Genomic DNA, 13,951 nt, shown 5'->3' with positions numbered 1-13,951 from the left:
ACAGACACAATTGGCCATGTCTGCAGGTGGGAAGCCGGATGTGGGTACGTGTCCTGGTCGCTACACTAGCACCTCCTCTGGTCGGTCGGGGCGCCTGTTCAGGGGGGAGGGGGAACTAGGGAGAATAGTGTGATCTTCCCATGCGCTACATCCCCCTGGCGAAACTCCTCACTGTCAGGTGAAAAGAAGCGGCTGGTGACGCCACATGTATAGGAGGAGGCATGTGGTAGTCTGCAGCCCTCCCCGGATCGGCAGAGGGGATGGAGCAGCGACTGGGATGGCTCGGAGGAGTGGGGTAATTGGACAGATACAATTGGGGAGGAAAAAGGGGGGGAATCCCCCCCCCCAAAAAAAAAACTAGAGACAAGAGGGCGGCATGCCTCAGGAGGTAGAGTGGGTCAACTAGTAATCAGAAGGTGGCTAGTTGAAGTGTCCTTGAGCAAGACACTGAACCCCTAACTGCTCCTGATGAGCAGGTTGGGGCCTTGCATGGCAGCCTCTGCCATCAGTGTATGAATGTGTGTGAATGTGAGGCATACACTGTAAAGCGCTTTTAGTGGTCTGTAGACCACAATATAAATGCTGTTCATTTACCATTTTACCATTTATTCAGTGTAAAAGAAATTCATATTCAAAGGAAACTTACAATACTGATGAATGATTTCTGTAGCTGAGCTTAGTAGCCATTAACTGACAGGCAACGGTCTAACTTTGACCAGGATCAAAGCCTTCTATTACAAATTATACCAAGACACTACTGATACAGATGGATCAGTACACATAGATAACCACTCTGGATGTCAGTTACTGTCTGTCAGATGGGCTACACGTTGATATTTACAGGTTTTCATTTCATAGTCGCACACTCACCTGGGGGATAAAAGCCCAGTCTGACTTGTCGCCCCGGTGATGGGCTTTATAGCTGCATCGTTACCCTTGGATACCGTGTAGCCCAGTATTAAATATGAAAAAAAAACAGCATAAAAACGTGAAAATAACAGAAATATGTGCATGTTAAAACTCTCAAATAACGATAAAATTACTGAAAATTTTTAAATTATACATTACAAGAATTAGACATAGTAACCATTTAAACCTCATATTATGTATATGTTGTAACATGCAAGAGGCATATAGTACATCGATAGTATACATTTTTTTATTCCTACATTTCTTTTTAAAACTGTAGTCTTGCTTGGCATTGAAAGGATGGACTTTCTGCTTTATCTGTACTTAGTAATGAGCACCTTGACATTACCTGTTTTTTTCCCGGGTTTTTTTGCCTTAGCTTTGCCCTTTTGCAAGATCCCACAGTGAAGATGAAACAACAATTGAAGCTGCATGCTTTGCCAATTCCAACACGTTGTTTTTAATTGAGATATTTTCCATCTCACAGCTTCTGCAAAGTGTTAGACTGATTTTTGGTCGGGGAGGAATTCAAACCACCGAGGCAGCGGCTTTACTGAAGAATCCACTTCACTTTCACTTTTACTGTGCTCTCCGTTCTTTCTCTTGATTTCAATCAGCACAGAGACCTGAGAATATCTCCCGCTCCGTCCTCAGCGGACGCCAAAGACCATAATAACCATGAGGCCCGTCGCCATGGCAACCGGGGTTTGGCTGAGAGCCGAGGTGCACTGCTGCTTTCCTCCAGTTTGACCTTCACTTACCATTTACCGAGTCCTCACAGTATAAGCCTCTCTTCATTCCTCCACATTCTGGGTTTTATAAGCAAAAATACTAGTGTGGCCACTTGAAATCAAAATCAAACCAGTTTATTTGTCACATACACAGTGTACAAGTACGGCAGTCATACACAGTGTACAAGTACAGCAGTCATACACAGTGTACAAGTACGGCAGTCATACACAGTGTACAAGTACGGCAGTAGCAATATGTATTTTCCTCCCAGTTCCCATAGCTGTGCAAAAACAAAAATGTGCAAGACCCCACGTAGGTCTTTTTTTGGGGTAGGGATTTTTCCTCAATCTTACCCGGCCAATTACCCCGCTCTTCCGAGCCGTCCCGGTCGCTGCTCCACCCCCTCTGCCGATCCAGGGAGGGCTGCAGACTACCACATGCCCCCTCCTATACATGTGGAGTCGCCAGCCGCTTCTTTTCACCTGACAGTGAGGAGTTTTGCCAGGGGGACGTAGCACGTGGGAGGATCACGCTCTTCCCCCCCAGCCCCCCCCCCGAGCAGGCGCCCTGACCGACCAGAGGAGGCGCTACTGCAGCGACCAGGACACATACCCACATCCAGCTTACCTCTTGGAGACACGGCCAATTGTGTCTGTAGGGACGCTCGACCAAGCCGGAGGTAACACGGGGATTCCAACTGGCAATCCCCATGTTGGTAGGCAATGGAATAGACCACTACGCTACCCGGATGAACCCACTTAGGTCTAAGTGAATTATGTCTCAAATCAGGTATACGAGAAAGAAAAGTAGTAAAGCGAAGTGGGAAAATAGCAGAGTCAAGGCAAGTCTAGCAGGTGTGTTCAAATACGTAACTGTAGTTTCTCTCTGACATCAAGAAATTTAGTGATCTCGTGCCCATTAGACATGTTTTGATAATGTTGTTTTCCTTTACTTTAAATGTTTTTTGCAGCTGTCACTTTCCTTATACATGCTTTTTTACAATGTGTCTTGATAAATTAATTCTGTTCTGGCATTTTCTAAGGTTTTTCCAAGTCGGGGAGGGTCTATCCCATCCATCCATCCATCCTATCCATCTCAGGCCTAAATTGCTGACCAATAGCAATACTCACCCACTCTGTTTCCCCCCTTTCCTATCTAATTGATCGATGGATCATCTAGAGCCGGTCAATTTCATCTTCAAAAGCGCCCTGTTTAATTAGAGTGTATTTGGAACATGTTGAATGTCTTTTTGAACACCCTTGCTTCAGCATCATTAGAGTACACTGGCCCCGAGTCTGTTTTTTTCTAAATGGGTGCTAAATGTAACATTGTGCCAGAGGCCATGGTTGAAGTCAGGGAGAGGGTGCCAGTAGTCACATCCATTCAGCCTAGTAGTCGTCAGTGGTAGTGGTGTGCTGCTCACCCGAGCAGTATATTGATTTATGCTAATGACCACCATCCTCTCTGAGAGCCCGCAGGTCAGAGCGCATTGCACCCAGGCTGAAGTGTCACTTACCCGACTGAATTTTGCCCCCCCCCCCCCGCCCACCCTGTGCATTGAGCATGTCACTGGAAAACCAGCCCACTGTCCCTAGAGGCTATAGAAACTCAGCCCATCAGCATTGGATAGCAGTCAAGTATGTCAAGCGTGCAGACCGGCCTATCTGTCTTTCCATGTCGGAATTTAGGTGATGTTTTTTTTTGGGGGGGGGGGGTTTCTCCTGGGTGGCAGACGGTTGGAGATTTTTGAGTATGGGTCTAGGTTTAGACCTTTTAAGTTGTCAACTATGCAGCCATTCACTTCAGTCTGTGCGAAATAAAAGATTGAAATAATGGCCTCTTATCAGAGTTGCAGGTGAAACAACTCTCCAGAGGCACTCAGTAGCCAGTAATAGATGCTGTCTGTGTGTTGCGCTTTCGTCTCATCCGAAACCACCTTACTCTCCCAGCATCCACCCATTATCCTGGCATGGGTGATTTGTTAAGGCTTTTACCCAGCATGCATTTCAAACCAGTCAGCCCCCCCAATAAAGCCATGGCAATCTGTCCCACTTTGTCGAGGCGAAAGATCCCCAATCTGGCTTTGATGAGCTCGTAAATCCTGAGCCCCTGGAGCAGGGTGCGAGCAGACACCATGATGGCAGAGTCTCTAAAAGGATGATCAGATGGCTTTATTGGCCAAGAGAGTGAGGGTGGAACAGCAACAGCCTTGTTATTGGCCTGATTTATCCACCATCCCCAGAGTGTCGTCCTCCCAACATCACCACCATCATTGCAGGCTGTCTGCCCCTGTTTAAGTGACAATGCATGTATATATATATATATGTGTGTGTGTGTGTGTGTGTGTGTGTGTGTGTGTGTGTGTGTGTGTGTGTGTGTGTGTGTGTGTGTGTGTGTGTGCTTTCCTGTGTTTCCCATCAGAATTCCTTCCTCTCTCTCCACTTTCCACCTGTCATACATCTTAATGAGGCTCCAAAGACAATTGAGTCAGATTATGCCTGCACTTATCTGATCCACTGCTGCCTTCTGCGCTGTCTCCCCCTGCATTTCATCTCACCCCTGGCCCCAGTCATTTACATGTTAATTGTTTTATTTATGGAATAGATAAACAAAGCCGTTGGTGTGACAATGGCTCTTGTCATGTGTGGATATCAGGCAGGCAGAAAGTATTATGACAAAGCTTTCACTATAAATCTCTTTTGGGGTCAAACATCTTTTGTAAGTTTTTTTTTGTTGTTGTTGTTTTTGTTTTTTTAAGATGCCAGCCTGAGAAGCGGCGGTGACTACATGATACTTTGATAATGTCAGGTATTTTATTGAATACATGAAAATTAATTGAACTGTGTTATTTAAACTTTGTTAATATCATTGTCTGTTGCCTATCATGCACCACAGTCAGAAGAAAAACACTACGGTAATATAAAATTTCTAATTTGCCCAAGTCCGATACAAACCGTATTAAAACGTCCTTTTTTTTTCAAGCAAGTTCATTAGTCAGATACTGTAATCGAGGGACTTCCGGGTAGTGTAGCAGTCTATTCCATTGTCTACCAACTCGGGGATCGCCAGTTTGAATCCCTGTGTTACCTCCAGCTTGGTCGGACGTCCCTACAGACACAATTGGCCGTGTCTGTGGGTGGGAAGCTGGATGTGGGTATGTGCCCTGGTCGCTGCACTAGCGCCTCCTCTGGTCGGTCGGGGCACCTGTTGGGGGGCAGGGGGAATAGCATGATCCTCCCACGCGCTACGTCCCCCTGGTGAAACGCCTCACTGTCAGGTGAAAAGAAGTGGCCACGTGTCGGAGGAGGCATGTGGTAGTTTGCAGCCCTCCCCAGATCAGCAGAGGGGGCGGAGCAGCGACCGGGATGGCTTGGAAGAGTGGGGTGATTGGCCGGATGCAATTGGGATAAAAGGGGAAAATCCACAACAACAAAAAAAACCTGTAATTGATCACTGTAAATTTAGTAATATTTAGGGAATTAGTGTCTCGTGTTTTTTATTTTTATCCGGAAGTGGTATTTGCATCCGTCTGTGTAGTCGTGAGCAAACCTTTTATAAATGTAGGGTTTCAGTAAGAAATATCGGCTGGAGGTCATCGTTGAGTCAATGGCAATGAGTTTTATTCAACACATTTAGTGTACGAGTCAACCACCTCTCAACAAGCCAGTATTTTTTTACCATTAGTCAGACAGGAAATTGTTCCATAAGAGCCTTGCACAACATTAAAATAGCAAGGGTTTATGAGGTCTGAATTATTCACACTAAAAGTTGCAAGGATTGCATTAGGGACAAGCATGAACCATCACTAGCATTTTATGTTCATTAATCCAATCCACTCTATTCTGAATAGTAACGCCTGATTTAAGAAAGTTATTTACACAGTTGGATAGCCCCAGACGATGACATTTTGAAATAGTCTTCGAGGGTCCACTTCGTTACAATAATTGGACAGTCCCTCGTATTACTACATCTGACTTCTTGTAGCACTCTGAATCCAGTCTGAATGAAAATGGTTTCTCCGCTGAGTTGCCAGAGAAAAGCCAAAATGGCTACCGTCTGGTCAAGGCAGTCAGGAAACCCCATTCATTCCTCCTATCGCGATCACCCTAACAATGTGAGAGAGGGGGCATCTCAGGGCTTGATTAGACAGATGAATATGGAGTCGCCCCTCTCATCCCGTTCTCATCCATGATGGATGAGGTACCCGGGGCAGCTCGGAGGAAATGGAGGGAGAGGATGAAGTCATCCGTAGCCGAGGCTGGAGCAAGTGAGAGAAATAACATGAGATCAGAGATGCTATTTCTGTCATCAAACGGCTCATTGCATCCTTGCCAGCAACAAAATGAACAATGCATATCCAAATGTTGAAAAATGAGTCATTCTCTCTGCCCCTTTGTGAACCATCCCATAATTTCTGGTTCAGGACTACACTGTAATAGTTTGTAGCTGTTGTTTTTGTACTGCACAAGGGATAAACCTGTTAGTTGTGTTGTGCTGTGTTGTGTTGTGTTGTGTTGTGTTGTGTTGTGTTGTGTTGTGTTGTGTTGTGTTGTGTTGAAGAAACCGGGCTAGTGGGGTATAGGGCCCGTCAGTGGAAAGCCCTACAGACAGCTTTATGAGACTTCTGTGAACGGGAGGGCTGATCTAAGATTACCGATGATGGCGCATGATTATATAAACCTAAATGCAGCTTAAATGGTCCAAAATAAGCGCTCCTATTTTGAGGTCTGTCTGCCTTGCCGATTAGAGAGTTTGCTGGTTGAGCGGCCATCTTTCATTGATCTGGGCATGATTCAAGAGGAGGCCACCGATCGGTCGGTACATTGGCTGCAGTAGTAGCGTGAGTTAGCATAGTGCGGCGGCTGGGGCCTGCACTGTGAACCTGGTTTATTCAGTTACAGGGAGGCTCCAGTGGAGGATAGTTCAACAATTAAACTCTTTTCATTCAAAGATAACATTTCACATCAGAAAAGAATGTCTAATTATGAGAAAAGATTTTTTTGCAGGGCATGCGTCTGGCATGGCGGTCTATTCCGTTGCCTACCAACACGGGGATCGCTGGTTCGAATTCCCGTGTTACCTCCGACTTGGCCGGGCATCCCTACAGACATAATTAGCCGTATCTGCGGGTGGGGAGCCGGATGTGGGTATGTGTCCCAGTCTCTGCACTAGCGCCTCTTCTGGTTGGTCGGGGCACTGTTCGGGGAGCAGGGGGAATAGCGTGATCCTCCCACGCGCTACGTCCCCCTGGTGAAACTCCTCACTGTCAGGTGAAAAGAAACGACTGGCGACTCCACATGTATCGGAGGAGACATGGGTAGTTTGCAGCCCTGCCCGGCTTGGCAGAGGGAGTGGAGCAGTGACCGGGATGGCTCGGAAAATAGGGTAATTGGCCAAGTACAATTGGGGAGAAAAAGAGGGGGGGAAGGCAAAAAACAAATGTGCATCAGGTATTGTATTGTTTGACTATCTCATTGCATTGGTGTGAAGACTGTAGTTATCCTGTCTGTCCCCTGAGCCTCAAACAACACTGATGGCAACATAAATGCCTTATCTAGGACTGAGTCTCTATCACCTCATATAATGTGTATGTGTGTGTGTGTGTGTGTGTGTGTGTGTGTGTGTGTGTGTGTTGTGTCTCTCGGCATGTCTTCTACCTTATTTTGCATTATTCTTTTTCTTTCGATTAATCATATAGTGTATTAGGTGAGGGCGTTCGTGTAGTGTAGCGGTCTATTCCGTTGCCTACCAACACGGGGATCACTGGTTCGAATCCCCGTGTTACCTCCGGCTCGGTCGGGCATCCCTACAGGCACAACTGGCCATGTCTGCGGGTGGGAAGCCGGATGTGGGTGTGTGTCCTGGTCGCTGCACTAGTCTCCCTGGTCGGTCAGGGTGCTTGTTTGGGGGGAAGGGGGAACTGGGGGCAATAGCATGATCCTCCCATGCGCTATGTCCCCCAGACAAAACTCATCACTGTCAGGTGAAAAGAAGTGACTGGCGACGCCACATGTATCGGAGGAGGCATGTGGTAGTCTGCAGCCCCCCCCCCCCCCGGATCGGCAGAGGGGGTTGAGCAACGACTGGAATGACTTGGAAGAGTGGGGTAACTGGACGGCTACAACTGGGGAGAAAAAAAGGGGGGGAGAAAAAAAAAAGATAGCATTTCACATCAGAAAAGAATGTTTAATTATACCAAAAGGTTTTCTTGCATTTTAATACAGGTTGGAGCTCATCATCTTTGAATTGCAGGGATTAATTTGCTCCTTCCATGTTGTAAAGATGCATGCCTTATCTTCTGTTCTGCCAATTATAGCACTGTCGGCCTCTTCAGGTGAACAGCCTCCTCGCCATTAATATGCAAATGTCAAAGGTCTTTGCTCTCCTGTTGGCCACCCCCACATTTATAACCTTTTAATATTCATGAGCGCCATCATTGCTGTGCTTTACAGGTTTTTGCTCTCCTGGAGTACATCTTCGGTCTGACATGTGGCGCTGCCTCCATGTTGTCCCGTCCTGTAAAACACAGCAAAACACATAAAGCTGTTGACAGTTGTTTGATTTTACAGTGAAGTTTATTGCGCCTCTCGAACTGTGTTTTTGTGTGTGTGGTGGTGTGTGTAAGATAGTGAAAGGGGAACATATGGCGGAGGGTTTTTTTTGTGAGAGCCGGCCAGGAGTTATGGCTCCCCGGGGTCCCACTAACATCTATTATTCATTTTTTAGAGGGTCTAATATAGCTGCTCGACTTACGTGTGGTTACAGGCAAGATAGGGGGTCCTTATTTTAGTCTACCCGTGTGCTGTTAAAACATTTAAAAGCACTGAGATACAGTACGTGTGACGTTGCGGTCCCTTTTAAACCTAGTTTTACATTATAAATGTGTAATGAAGTTGGTTTCTAACAAGATGAATCATCCCCGTATGTTTAGTGAAAATCAGAATTAAGTGAATTTCACCATTCACTTATATGATCTATGTATGATTATATATATATATATATATCGTCACCTTCTTAAGATAATGGCCTAAGTCATATTTTCAAGTTTTTCAAAAAAGAGAATAAATATAAAATATATGATATTTAATCATTTCACACAAAAAGGTTATGACAATATTTGACAATATGACTATTGACATACAAATAACGCTGTCCGTCAATTAATAATTGACGGACAGCGTCAGTTTATTCTGTTTTTTGAAAAACTTGAAAATATGACTTAGGCCATTATTTTAAGAAGGTGACGATATATATATTCATTACCATTATTATTATTATTATCATCATTATTATGATGATTATATGATTATATATGTTTATATGACGGTTTTCACCACCCAATAAGTTGCAAGTTGCAGTTTTTTGTTTTTTGGGTTTTTTTTGTTAAATGAGTTTTTATCTCCAAAGAAAAATATATTAGGAGAAATAAAGACTAAGCGAACAAAAGGGTTGAATTTTGCATTGAAATTTTTTGATGAGCGCTTTTTTACTCTTTTTTTTTTTTTGCTACCAGCACCTTATAACCCTGTATATAATCAGATCAGAACAGGACATACTACCAAACAAAATTATTCAAGTGGTGCTTTTTATGACTCTACAAACTGAGTCTACTCTGCATCAATACTGTGGGATTTTTTTCCACATCGAGATAGTACAACTTGTGGACTTGCTCCATGTCTCCAGGTGTGGAGGGGCACCATCGCCCGGATGCGATACCGGCGGATGCGGGCGGCCCTCGTCATCCTGCGGGCCTACCGGCGCTACAAGGTCAGGTCCTACATCCGCGAGGTCAACCGTCGCTTCAAAAACGTAGGTTCGATGAAGGACTACGGCAGGCATGTCAAGTGGCCCGCACCCCCAAAAGTCCTGCGCAAGTTTGAGGAGGCTCTTAGGAGCATCTACAACAGGTACCAAGCCACAGTATCAGTGATGAATGTCCAAGAGGAGAGCCGATTTGGGATGGTGTGATTTGAGCTAATGCTACACGTAAAACGAAACTGGTGTTCAGTTTGTTCATTCGCTTTTGGAAACCATTCTAAAGTCAAACATTTTCGGGCTTTTGAAGTTCGCTGAAATTCCTCTTCCTCACTTAGTTGGATTGAGAGTAAATTGACTACAACTGTGGCAGAGAAGGAGCTTCAGTGCACCATGGCCAAGGGTGTTATTTCACACCCAGCTGAGTCCTTTTGAAGCTTTTTACACATTTCCTTCAGCCTTGGGCCAACACTGACCATTGATTTTTCTGCCCCCCCCCCCATCACCCCCCCCATCAAAGCCCCATCTCCCATCTCCTCCTTTCATCCTGATTTTATTTTTTACTTGAAATCGGGCACAGTGTGGTGCCCAGAAACTATGTTTTCTATAAAAATGATGTAACGTATCAGGATCGCTGAGTGAAACCTCAGAGTTCAGAATGACTGAGCTCTGCTACCATCCTTTATCTCTGGCTCATCTATCCAAGCCTTAAGCTGTGTTCTTGATGGAGAAAGTCAATTTGTCCGTGTGTGTGTGTGTGTGTGTGTGTGTGTGTGTGTGTGTGTGTGTGTGTGTGTGTGTGTTTCTACCTCCAGGTGGTGGGCATGGACAATGATCAAAGGCCTGTCTCCAGAGGAAGCCCTGCAGGTCAGGGCCAAGGTAGCCACTCTGGAGGCTCTAAAGGGCCAGAGGGCTGACCTGGGGCTACAGAGGGCCTGGGAAGGAAATTACCTGGTGAGTAGCGGAGGGGTGGCTGTCTGCAGTGTAAATTTAGAAGCAATTGGTAGAGAGCAGCAAGAAGACAGTTACAGAAACACGTGGAGAGACAGATTGTATCTTACAATTGTGTGTGTGTGTGTGTGTGTGTGTGTCTGTGTGTGCGCGCGCGCATGCTGCACACATCTTACTTTGTTTGAGCGTCTGTTTCTGACTAATGGCTGTGTGTTAGTGAGTGAGTGAGTTCGAAATTGTGTTGTGAGCTCTCTTCAACCAACTTTATCTCAACTCTGTGCCAATATTTTTAGACTTAAAACGATCATATTATGATCAAGGTAAACAGGGGTTGCCCCCAAGGCTCACCTTTATCACCACTTCTATTTATACAGGCGATTGAACCCTTGGCAATAGCAGTCAGAACGCTTAAATATATTCCGGGAACTCAGATGGGAACCATAGAAAACAGAATCTCGCTTTTTGCAGATTATGTCTTCTTGTTTTTAAAAAGATTGCTCTATCCCTGCTTTATTAAAACTCATTAGCCTGTTCGGGAGGATCTCTGGCTATAAAGTAAATGCTTCAAAATCTTCAGTTACGATCCTCAGTGAGGAAGATATACAGAATCTAAATGAACATGTCCTTAAATTTAAACTTTCAGAGAGAATTTCCCTCGGGGTGTCTGGGTGGCGTGGTGGTCTATTCCGTTGCCTACCAGCACAGGGATTGCCAGTTCGAATCCCTGTGTTGCTTCCGGCTTGATCGCGCATCTCTACAGACACAATTGGCCAGGTCTGTGGGTGGGAAGCCGGATGTGGATATGTGTCCTCGTCACTGCACTAGCGCCTTCTCTGGTCAGTCAGGGCACTTGTTTGAGGGAAATAATGTGATCCTCCCACACGCTACGTCCCCCTGGCGAAACTCCTCACTGTCAGGTGAAAAGAAGCAGCTGGTGACTCCACATGTATCAGAGGAGGCATGTGGTAGTCTGCAGCCCTCCCCGGATTGGCAGAGAGGGTGGAGCAGTGACCGGGGCAGCTCAGAGAGGGGGGTGATTGGCCAGGTACAATTGGGGAGAAAAAGAGGGGGAAATAAAAAATAAAAAAAAAGAAGATGCCCACGGACCCCAAGGTTATTATTTTGGGTTTTTATCCACCACGATTTTCCTTGGAGGAAGGAAGAACTCATATTTATAGATGTGTATACTGCAAGCAGAACATCTGATAGGCCTTTATTGAAAAAAATGACATGTACTCAGAGGTAAATTGAATTTGTATGAAAGAGTTTGGGGACCTTTCATGTATTTTATGGAACACGGTGACTTGGGGATTGTGCCTATACAAAATGACCATGTGGATGATGTATGACAGAAGGTGAAGTTTGTCTGAGATTGTGAAATACCTTTGGATTTAGGCACATTTTTTTAATTATATCATTTTCAATGTTAATATCTGTGTATATTATATATATATAGTTGGATAGATAGCTGGATCGATATAGATTGTGTGTGTGTGTGTGTGTGTGTGTGTGTGTGTGTGGATATATAGACTTCTATTTTCGCTAATACAGTTTTATTACTAGTGAAGAGGCTGGGGAAGGTAAAGATGGTTTAAGGGAAGATTAGCTGCTACTTTTGAAGTAGTGTACTCTTTTTATGCATTTAAATTTGAAAATAATAAACATACTGTTTAAAAAAAACTCTGAATGCAGAGGCTTTCTATGAAGGAGAGTTTAGGGGCGATAACAGCTCCTCTTTTGCTTTTCTGTCTCGGCAGAAGCGAGACAGCCCTGAAACTGCCTCGTCATTCATTTTGGTCTCCAGTGAGTTGCAGCGAAAGGACAAGTTCATGAGAGTTCTTTTTTCCTGCAACGTCCGCAAAGTAGGTGGCTTTTTTTCCCCAACATTTAAATGCCGTCCACTGAGAAAAATATATGCACACACGTACTTCCAGACACACACATGCAAATACACGTATGCAAACATGCAAATATACTATAGGAATGGTTGTACACATTGCTCGACGAAAACCATACAGACCCTCAGCTGGCTCTTGGTATCGGCCAGCTTCCTGTTGTGTTTTTAGATGAATGTGTGTTTGTGTGCATGTGCATGGGCATCTATTTCTATATGTGCATGTGAGTCCTGTTGGGTGACTGATGAGGCATGTTGTTTTCTCCAGATCAACCGTTTCCACAAGGCAGAGGACCGGGCTGTTTTGATCACAGATCGCCACCTGTACAAGATGGACCCTCTCAAGCAATACAAACCCATGAAGAGCATTCCCCTCTACAATGTATGACTTCTCTTACTGCAGCATCATTTCCTCTACTATTCCAATCTCCCACACGTGACATCAACCTCTCTACCAACATCTCCCTCTGTTAGGTACACAGGGCACTCCTTAGCCAAAGCTGGTGTGTTAGCATAACACATTCTTACATATGTCCTCTTAAACATTACACACAACAGCTCAGTGTAAGCAGATGACACTAAAACTGATGTTCTACATTCAAACCCACCTGGTTTATATCAGATTTAGAGGGAAAAAGTCATGATATTCACTATTATCTCCAGGAATGACACTCCATTAGCAGCCATAATACTGAGCAGTCTTCTGTGTGTCTCTGAATGTCAATGAAATTGTATCTGGCGGATGATGTGTGAGTAGGAATACTTACCGCCTGGTTTCTTGGCTGCACTGTGTATGAAAATGTGAATAACATTACATAAAGGTGTATAATCAGGAACCAGAAAGTAACCAAACCAGGAAGTAGATGTTTTAACTTCATTCATTGGGTTTCTTGGGAATCACTCTTAGTCTGGCCCCTCCCCTCGGACCAATTTGCCTTGGGAGACCCTACCAGGAGCTATTGCCCCTGACAACACAACTCCCAGGATCACCGGGACACCCAAACCCCTCCACCACATTAAGGTGGCAATTCTCGGAGGGGCCGGCCAAGATGAGGAGTGTGTCCGTTTTGGGAACCTCAGAATTGCATCTCTGCTCTTAGCAGATGATGTGGTTTTGTTGGCTTCATCAGAATGTGACCTCCAGCGCGCACTGGGGCGATTTGCAGTTGAGTGTGAAATGGCCGGGATGAGAGTCAGCACCTCCAAGTTTGAAGCCTTGGTTCTCTACTGGAAAATGGTGGCTTGCTCCTTCTGAAATGGGGATGAGTTGTTGCCTCAAGTGAAGGAGTTCAAGTATCTCGGGGTCTTATTCACGAGTGGGAGATTGATAGGTGGATTGGTGCAGCATCAGCAGTAATGCGGATGTTGTACCGGACCTTTGTGGTGAAGAGGGAGCTGAGCCAGAAGGCAAAGCTCTCAATTTACCAGTCAATCTTCATTCCAACTCTCACCTATGGTCATGAGCTTTGGGTATTGACCGAAAGGGAGAGATCGCGGATACAAGTGGCTGAAATGAGTTTCCTCCATAGGGTGTCTGGGCTCAGCCTTAGCGATAGGGTGAGGAGCTTGGACATCTGGAGGGAGCTCAGAGTAGAGCCACTGCTCCTTCGCGTCAAAAGGAGCCAGTTGAGGTGGTTCAGGCATCTGATTAGGATGCCTCCTAGGTGCCTTCCTTTGGAGGTTTACCGAGCATGTCCAACTGGGAGGAGA

At 45.2% G+C, this 13,951-nt stretch overlaps 1 protein-coding gene across 1 annotated transcript in view; it reads left to right on the top strand.

Moving 5' to 3' along the window:
- myo1d (myosin 1D) overlaps positions 1–13,951 on the top strand; it is a 126,368-nt gene that overhangs the window by 77,325 nt on the left and 35,092 nt on the right. The window contains exons 17-20 of the mRNA XM_056296605.1: positions 9,325–9,548; positions 10,212–10,350; positions 12,105–12,209; positions 12,510–12,623. Coding sequence (XP_056152580.1) covers positions 9,325–9,548; positions 10,212–10,350; positions 12,105–12,209; positions 12,510–12,623 — 582 coding nt within the window. The remainder of the gene's footprint in view (positions 1–9,324; positions 9,549–10,211; positions 10,351–12,104; positions 12,210–12,509; positions 12,624–13,951) is intronic.

The sequence above is a fragment of the Lampris incognitus genome, chromosome 17, assembly GCF_029633865.1.
Source record: "Lampris incognitus isolate fLamInc1 chromosome 17, fLamInc1.hap2, whole genome shotgun sequence".
NCBI classification, from domain to species: Eukaryota; Metazoa; Chordata; class Actinopteri; order Lampriformes; family Lampridae; genus Lampris; species Lampris incognitus.
The sequence above is the reverse complement of the archived record's forward strand: the minus strand, read 5'-3'. Positions and strand labels throughout refer to the sequence as shown.